The 9,296-nt window shown below is 45.5% G+C and overlaps 1 protein-coding gene across 1 annotated transcript in view; it reads right to left on the bottom strand.

Moving 5' to 3' along the window:
• Positions 1–9,296, bottom strand: part of galnt16 (UDP-N-acetyl-alpha-D-galactosamine:polypeptide N-acetylgalactosaminyltransferase 16) — an 89,865-nt gene that overhangs the window by 27,008 nt on the left and 53,561 nt on the right. The window contains exons 6-8 of the mRNA XM_084311010.1: positions 9,081–9,184; positions 4,492–4,618; positions 1,487–1,579 (exon numbers count right to left, since the gene is read on the bottom strand). Coding sequence (XP_084167136.1) covers positions 1,487–1,579; positions 4,492–4,618; positions 9,081–9,184 — 324 coding nt within the window. The remainder of the gene's footprint in view (positions 1–1,486; positions 1,580–4,491; positions 4,619–9,080; positions 9,185–9,296) is intronic.

Consider the following 9,296-nt stretch of genomic DNA (forward strand, 5'->3'; position numbering starts at 1 on the left):
TATACCCTCCCCAGACTGACAGTAGGGCAGTATGTGGTAGTCTACACCCTCCCCAGACCGACAGTAGGGCAGCACGTGGTAGTCTACACCCTCCCCAGACCGACAGTAGGGCAGCATGTGGTAGTCTACACACCCTCCCCAGACCGACAGTAGGGCAGCATGTGGTAGTCTACACCCAGCAAGGTAACTTGAGCACTGTTTTACATTTGAGAATGTCCTCTTGTTCAGCCCAACTGGACCCAACTCCACGATTCAGCTTATTGAAGAACCAATAGCAAGGAACCAAGGGGCTTCTGTGGCCCCTCCTTGGTCTTGTATGTGTCATTTACCCAATTTGCACTCTAACTCTATGTGTAAATAAATACATGATGATAATAGAATGGACTGAACTAAACCAAAGAGGGAGGAGGAGAGGAGTTCAGTCGACCTGTCAGAGCTAACTGTCAGAGCTAACTGTCAGAGCTAACTGAGCTAACTGCCAGAGCTAACTGTCAGAGCTAACTGTCAGAGCTAACTGCCAGAGCTAACTGTCAAAGCTAACTGAGCTAACTGCCAGAGTTATAACTGTCAGAGCTAACTGTCAGAGCTACCTGTCAGAGCTAACTGTCAGAGCCAACTGCCAGAGCCAACTGTCAGAGCTACCTGTCAGAGCTAACTGTCAGTTCTAACTGTCAGAGCTAACTATCAGAGCTAACTGTCAGAGCCAACTGTCAGAGCCAACTGTCAGAGCCAACTGTCAGAGCCAACTGCCAGAGCTAACTGTCAGAGCTAACTGCCAGAGCTAACTGTCAAAGCTAACTGAGCTAACTGCCAGAGTTATAACTGTCAGAGCTAACTGTCAGAGCTACCTGTCAGAGCTAACTGTCAGTTCTAACTGTCAGAGCTAACTGTCAGAGCTAACTATCAGAGCTAACTATCAGAGCTAACTGTCAGAGCTAACTGTCAGAGCCAACTGCCAGAGCTAACTGTCAGAGCTAACTGTCAGAGCCAACTGCCAGAGCTAACTGTCAGAGCCAACTGCCAGAGCTAACTGTCAAAGCTAACTGAGCTAACTGTCAGAGCCAACTGCCAGAGCCAACTGTCAGAGCTAACTGTCAGAGCTAACTGTCAGAGCTAACTGTCAGAGCCAACTGCCAGAGCTAACTGTCAGAGCCAACTGCCAGAGCTAACTGTCAAAGCTAACTGAGCTAACTGTCAGAGCCAACTGTCAGTTCTAACTGTCAGAGCTAACTGTCAGAGCTAACTATCAGAGCTAACTGCCAGAGTTATAACTGTCAGAGCTAACTGTCAGTTCTAACTGTCAGAGCTAACTGTCAGAGCTAACTATCAGAGCTAACTGTCAGAGCTAACTGTCAGAGCTACCTGTCAGAGTTACCTGTCAGAGCTAACTCTCAGAGCTAACTGTCAGAGCTAACTGTCAGAGCTAACTGTCAGAGCTAACTGAGCTAACTGTATGAATCACTTGAGCGGACGGTGGGGGACCAACCTGCCAAACGCCTTGCCCTGGGCTGACGGCCTCGCTGAATAGTAGTACTGTTTATACTCATCCATCCACACCTCAGCCGCTCGCCGTGTGTTCCTGCATAGGAGGGAGAGAGAGGGAGATTGGGGGGAGAGAGAAGGGAGAGAGAGAGAGAGAAGGAAAGAGAGAGAGGGATAGAGGGAGAGAGATAGAGAGAAAGAGAGAGAGGGAGAGAGGAAGAGGGGAAGGAAGAGGGAGGGAGATAGGAAAGGGAGAGGGACAGAGAGGGGGGGGAAATAAATTATTATAGTAAGAAACACTTTATTACATTTGATGTACTATTTATCAATTCATTAATTAGTTGTATTAATGTACGGTCTATTGTACTGCAACAACAGTTGATTACCATTCATGCTGAGAGAGAGAGAGAGGGAGAGAGAGAGAGAGAGAGAGAGAGAGAGAGAGAGAGAGAGGGAGAGAGGGAGAGAGAGAGAGAGAATAGACAGAGACAGAGAAAGCAAAATATAGAAAAGAGAGGGATAGTAATTTAATTGGACAGAGATTGTGATTAATAGAGACAGAAAGAGAGTCAGATCTACGCTGTAGACTAAAAAAACAACCCCCCCCCCTCCCCTCCCCCCGACACAGACAGACAGAACACCTGCAGCAGCCTCCATAATAATAACAGCAGCGCCCCAAGAAGCATTCCTGCAGACACCATCACCGTTAATAACACGGGGCGGCAGGTGGTGGGGGCCCTCCAGGGTGTTGACACCAGCGCAGCCCACTCACTTAGTGCAGGTGAGGCGAGCGCCCACTCACTCACGCTACAGGGGAACTAGATCCCATCCTCCACCATTTCAACCTGGACTTCCACTGCGACGCCGATGACACTCCGATAGACCTCAACACCAAATCCCCCCCCAAGACCCACCACCCCTCTCTCCCTCTCTCACATCGACTCCTGCCTGTCTGCAATAAACGTCTGGATGCATAAACATAAATGGTAAATGGTGCATTTATATAGCAGCTTTTATCCAAAGCATTTGACAATTTTGTTCCTCACATTTGACTAGGGATGCTCGATATTGACTCTTAATTTCCGATACCGATTTCAACGAAATATCAACCGATACCGATATATGCAGGGTTCCCCCCCCCCCCCCAAAAACGGAATAATTTCAGGTAATTAACATTACATATCTCTTGTTGTGGAATTAACACAACATTATGCATACTTTTGACAATAAATAAAATCAGAATTTGTTCTTACTTGCTTTTCCTGGGTAAATAAAGGTTATAGAAATGTAAAAAAACTATATATATATATATTTATTTGTATTTTTTTAAAACCGATACCGATGTTTTCCGATATCACATTTTAATGCCAATATCGGCCGATAATATCGGTAGGCCGATAATATCAGACATCCCTACATTTGACTAATTTACTCACACATTCACACACCAACGGCGGAGGTGACCATGCAAGGTGCCAACCTGCTCATTGGGAACAATTAGGGGTTAAGTGTCTTGCTCAAGGAGACTTTGACACGCTGCCCGGGAAGAGCGGGAATCGAACCGGGAACCTCCGGATTACCAGACGACTGTTCTACCTGCTGTCGCACAACATGTCCTCAAACTCAACAGTGACGAATCTGAACTCCTCCTCATCGGCTCCAAGTCCACCCTCAGCAGAATCAACAACCCCACACTCACTACCGATGACACCACTGTCTCTCCTTCCTCCCAGACAGGCAACCTTGGCCTGACCCTTGACCCCACCCTCTCCCTCGAGTCCCATATCTGCCAAATTGTCAAATCCTCTTTCTACCACCGTCGCAATATTTCAAAGATCAGGCTCTCTCTCTCTCTCTCTCTCTCTCTCTCTCTCTCTCTCTCTCTCTCTCTCTCTCTCTCTCTCTCTCTCTCTCTCTCTCTCTTCTCCTTCCCTTAGTGTAAAGCGACTTTAAGTTCTAGAAAAACGCTATATAAATCCCATTTATTATTATCATTATCATTATCATTATTATTATTATTATTTTTTTTGTGATCCACTTTTTTCTCCCATTTTTCTATATTTTCTCCCATCCCAATTTCGTATCATCCAATTCAACCCTCCCCTGTCACGAACGCTGTTTCTTGCCTCCCACAAGCCGGCTGCAATGTGGACTAAGTCATACATAGCACAAGTCCCCTCCGGTACTTGAGGTAAGAGCAGTCGCATCTTTTCACCTGCGCAGCTCGATCTCTCAGTGGTGAGGAGTAACGCGTGGGAGGCTTACGCTGCCCCCGACACTTCCTGATTCCACTGCGCAGGCGCACCAACCGACCTGTAGGAGTCGCTGTCCACAACGCCCGATCCCCACCCATCAGTTTCCCACCCCCTAATACGGCCAATGTGTATTAGTACGGACGACCAGCTAAACTGAAAGCAAATGTGGAGCGCTGGGCTCGAACAGGCGAGCCCAGCGTCTCCAGATTTCGTGGCGAGCGCCTTGCCCACTACGCCACGTAGCCGCCCTTATTATTATTATTATTATTATTATTATTATTACTACTGTTTAGGGCTGACCCCTATTAGTCGAATAGTCGACTAATCGATCGAAAGGAGCCGTAGTCGACTGCCAACCTCTTAGTCGAATGCAAAAAAAATTAAATTATAATTTTTATAAAAAAGAAATTACATTATTCTTTGTATCATTCTTTTCAAAAGAAAAGAGGCCTAGAAACGTGGCTAACGCTAATGGCACGCATACCAGAGGCTAACTCCCTAAGAAAACAGGCACAGAAAGAGGATTACACCCATCCTCCTTCAGACATTAAGCACCCCCCCACAGCCCAAATGGAATGATACAAAAAAGAAAATATATATATATATTTTTCTTCTTTTTTTTCATAGTCGACTAATAGTCGACTATCGGCTAATGTTGTCGACTACAAATCGACTATACAAATCCTTAGTCGGGGACAGCCCTACCACTGTTATCTCTACTGCCCTTGAAGGGAGAATGGAGAACGTCACTCACTTGATGTAGGTGAGAGCGTTGCCCTCTGGGAAGTCGTACGGGTGGCGTTTCCTGAACACGTGCCCCACCCGACTGCAGGGCAGTATCTCCAGGCTGCCTCCACACATCCACACGCGGAAACTCAGCTCTGCGGGGAGACGGTCACGGCTGACGGTTAAGCGGGATTAACACGCGTGATATACTGCATCGTAGAGGTTACATACACTCTGCTGTGTGTGAACCAGACGTTTATACAGCGAGGAATGAAGACCAATGGCTCTCTGTCTCTCATTACTTTTCTGTCTCACTTTCACTGACACAGACAGAGACACACACACAGAGACACACACACACACACACACACACATCTACACACACACATCTACACCCAGACACCCAGACACACACACACACACACACACACACACACACACACACACACACACACACACACACACACACACACACACACACACACACACACACACACACACACACACACACACACACACACACACACACACACACACACACACACACACACACACACACACACACACACACACACACACACACACACACACACACACACACACACACACAGACTCTCTCTCACTGACATCTCTGTCATCCCAACATGGCGTTGGCAGTGTTCACCTGCTGCTGTAGTGTTTTATGGGTTAGCACCAGATGGCTACATACTAATACTATAAATCAGCACGGGGAGGATAACTTAATGCTCCACAGCAGCCTTGCAGATTCCAAGGACATGTGTGGCACGTCTCGCTGCTATCGGTCAGCAATTCAGGAATGAAGAAAAACAACCTCATTTTCAGATTTCAGATTCTATCAATGTACAGTTTCCCCGCTTACAATGTACAGTTTCCCTGCCTACCCAACCCCCCCACCCCACCCCACCCAACCACCTCCAATGTACAGTCCCCCCCCCCCCACCCCACCTACCCAACCTCCTCCAATGCACGGTTTCTTCCCCCTCAAATGTATATACTCTCTTTTTAGACTCTTTTTGTACTCACAAACAGTACTGTATATTTGTAGATCTGGTATAATGTCATAAATGTGTAGATGTAACACAGTACTGTCTATCTGTATGTCATGTATGTCATATATGTTATGATGAATTGAAAATGGGGGACCCTGATGTAAACAAGACGAAAGTCTTTCTCTGGTCTGCATCCCATTCTGCAATCTGTTAATAACATTTTCAATCAATCAATCAATCAATCAATCTTTTCGTTTTTTAGTTTTACACTGGGGTTTTGAATGGGTGCACGTGGCTCTTAAAGGCCATTCAACTTGCTCTACAACATAGAGAACCATGTAAACTATCAATTCAAGCAAAAACATGAAAATATTATATTACATTATATTATTATATTATATTAGATTCAAATGTATTGTCATTATACAGCACAAGTACAGTACAACGAAAAGAGGTTTTCCATCGAACCAGAGTGCAAATGTAACAGTAAAGTGCAATAGTAATATACAAAGTCTTCTTTCTTCTTCTTACGCCTTTTACCCCGTTTGGGGCATAGGCCGTCAACAAGGGTTCTCCAAGCATCCCGATCCTGAGCCAACCTCTCCAGCTGGCCCCAGGTATATACAAAGTACAGGTGATTAAACTGAGCATAAGATATATCAATTTGTACTACTGAGTGTAGTGCTAATCAGATGTATGTACAGAGTTGTAGTATTAATATGTACAGTGATACAGGTATAAGGACACTATGGTAGTAACTAAGTCATACTGGCCAGCAGCGTAACTAGTAAGAGTAGATAAGGGATATGTACAGATATAGATATAGTATCTACACAGATATTATATGCAGGTATGTACAGACAGATGTGGATATGTATATATATATATATATATATATATATATGGTAAAAATAAATATATATCGATGGCTGAAACGCAAAACCTCCTATCTGCAAAATTTCAGATTTTCTGATTTCACTTTGGATGATGAGAAACCTGCACATATTCAGTCTGTCTGCAACATATTTTCCAAAAGCCAAAAGCAGTGTATTGTATTGGGTATTGTGGAGGGAAAAAAATTGCATTCTGCAAGAAAACAACACGTTTTTTTTTCTCTCTCAAAAAAGTAAAATCTTGGCGGCTAGGTGGTGTACTGGGCAAGGCGCTCGCCACCAATGCAGGAGACGCTGGGTTCGAGCCCAGCTCTCCGCATTGCTACCAGCTTGGCTGGTCGTTCATACTAATACAATTGGCAGTATTAGGGGGTGGGAAGCTGATGGGTGGGGATCGGACGTTGTGGACAGCGACTCCTACAGGTCGGTTGGTGCGCCTGCGCAGCAGAATCAGGAAGCGACGGGGGCGGCGTGTCCCTCCCACGCAGACCCCCGACGCTGAGAGATCGCGCTGTGCAGGTGAAAAGATGCGACGGCTGCTTCCTCGAGTACCGGAGGGGACACGTGATGTAAGGCTTGGTCCACATTGCAGCCGGCTTGTGGGAGGCATGGCCTAACAGCGTTCGAGACAGGGGAGGGTAGAATTGGACGATACGAAATTGGGATGGAAGAAAAAATAGAAAATGGGAGAAAGTAGATACAAAAAAATATATAGTTAAATCTTCAGATAGGTTTGCGTTTCAGCCATCGAAATATACAGTATATATACAGCATCAAAATCTAAATCTAAATGGTCAAGATAGCAGTGACACTAGAGGTAGGTCTGCTGCTCCTCTCAGACCCCTCTCCCACCACAGCATCTGGGAGAGGGCAGGGCAGCTGGACAGGCAGCGTATGAACCGCGTCGAACACAGAGGGGTCTTTTATTAGCGACCCCCGTCTCCTGTGACAAGGGCCACGGACCCTACTGACCCGCTCGCGGGACGGGGGTCAAGTTGCACGTTTCAAATGACAAGTTAATTACAGAGGCATCGGAACACGAAACGGGACGCAGATGAATTATTAAGAAGAGACGTGTTTCTGTTTGACTCCGGCACGATCGGGGGTCAGTTCGCTTCTTATATTCAGTCTGTTCGGGAAGTGGGTTTTCTTTCTTCTTTCTTTCGTCCTTTTTTTTTTTTTTTTTATTATTATTATCTTTTTCCCCTTCCTTTTTTCCGATTTTCTCCCATCCCACTGTTTAGTCGTTATGCCAATTCCCAACCCCCTTCCTGGTTGTTGCGCACTCCCCCCTACTGTTGGTCCGGGAGGCCGGAGACTGTCACATGCTTTCCTCCGACGCATGTGCAGCCAGCCGGCAGCCAGCCTGGCCGCGCAGATTCTCACCGGGAGAGTGTAACGTGTGGGAGGTCACACTACCTCCCTCCAGATCCTACCCTCGCTGTGCAGGCGCCCCGACCGAACTGTAGGGGTCGCTGTCCACAACGCCCAGGACCCACCCATCAGCTTTCCCACCCCTAACACTGCCAATTGTGTTAGTATGAACGACCAGCCAAGCTGATAGCAACGCCGAGAGCTGGATTCGAACCCAGCGTCTCCAGCGTTGATGGCAAGCGCCTTGCCCACTACACCACCTAGCCGCCCCTGGTTGTCCTTTCTAACCTTTTAACATGTTCTGTCGTTGGCAAATAATGGCCACAAGAATGAAATCGCTATGAAACACAGAAGCACACGTGTCTCTGAGATCATAAAACAGCTGCATACAGTAGATTTCTTTTTGTGCTCGTTGAAACCAGGAAACGATGATTTAAAACAGCAATATTAGACTTGAAAACCCTTACAAACGGTTGAAACCCTTACAAACAATAGTCAGTGCATTTCTTTTTTTAATTAAATACACAGAAAGCCACTGCTTTACTGTTTCTTCTTGATCTGTGCAGCCCGTGGGGGGAAATCCGTTGTGATTTCGGACTATAAAAATAAATGAGATTTGATTTGATTTGACTTTACTGAGTTGGACACCTGTGGTTTTCTATGTTTCATATTAAAACGATTGCGGCTAATCCTTCATCTTCCCCAGAGGAAATGGGCTGTCACTTGTTGGCCAAGCTGCAACGCCAGAACTCACTTGTTTACTTATTTATAAACAACTAAAAAGTTGTTTCCAAAATAATCTTTTTTGATCATAGATTTTCAAAGATATTGAGACTTTCTGCTTTGCAGCTTGGCCGTTTAGTGACAACCAGAAGAGATGTGAATATATACGTTGTGTATTATGTTTAGTTTCTAGTTTCTAGTTCTAGTTTCTAGTTCTTTATAGTTTTAGTAGTTTATAGTTTTAGTTTAGTTTTAGTTTATAATTTTTGTTTATAGTTTTAGTTTATAGTTTATAGTTTATTTATATCTTATTTAGTTTATAGTTATAAATTATATTTATAGTTTATAGTTATAGTTTGCATAGATAGAATATACGTTGTGTACTATGTTTAGGAGCCGGGAAAAACAAGCATCTTACGTTTTTCTGAATGTATATACATTAAAAAAAAGAAAAAAAGCAGTGACAATAAAATAATCTTTATCTGAAACTGAATCTTCTGGGAACCAAAGCGCCCCCTCCGGGCGGGGGTCACGTGAACTGATCCATCACAGTGAACTGAACCCTGGATCCATCACAATGATTACAAGGAAAGGAAGTCACGAGTCAGTGGCCTCACCGAAGTTCTCGCCTCCCCAGATGTCCATGTGCGTGTCGTACTGGCCCAGGTGGTTGAACCAGCCCTTGTCCATGACGAAGATCCCACCAGCGATGACCGGGGTCCTGTAGGACAGAGAGCAGAGGAGTCAACGTGGACGTGTCCAGAGCCCTGGTGGACGGCCGTGTCCAGAGCCGCGGTAGACGGACGTGTCCAGAGCCGTGGTGGACGGCCGTG

Source organism: Notolepis coatsorum (genome assembly GCF_963971535.1).
Source record: "Notolepis coatsorum genome assembly, chromosome: 3".
Classification (NCBI taxonomy): Eukaryota; Metazoa; Chordata; class Actinopteri; order Aulopiformes; family Paralepididae; genus Notolepis; species Notolepis coatsorum.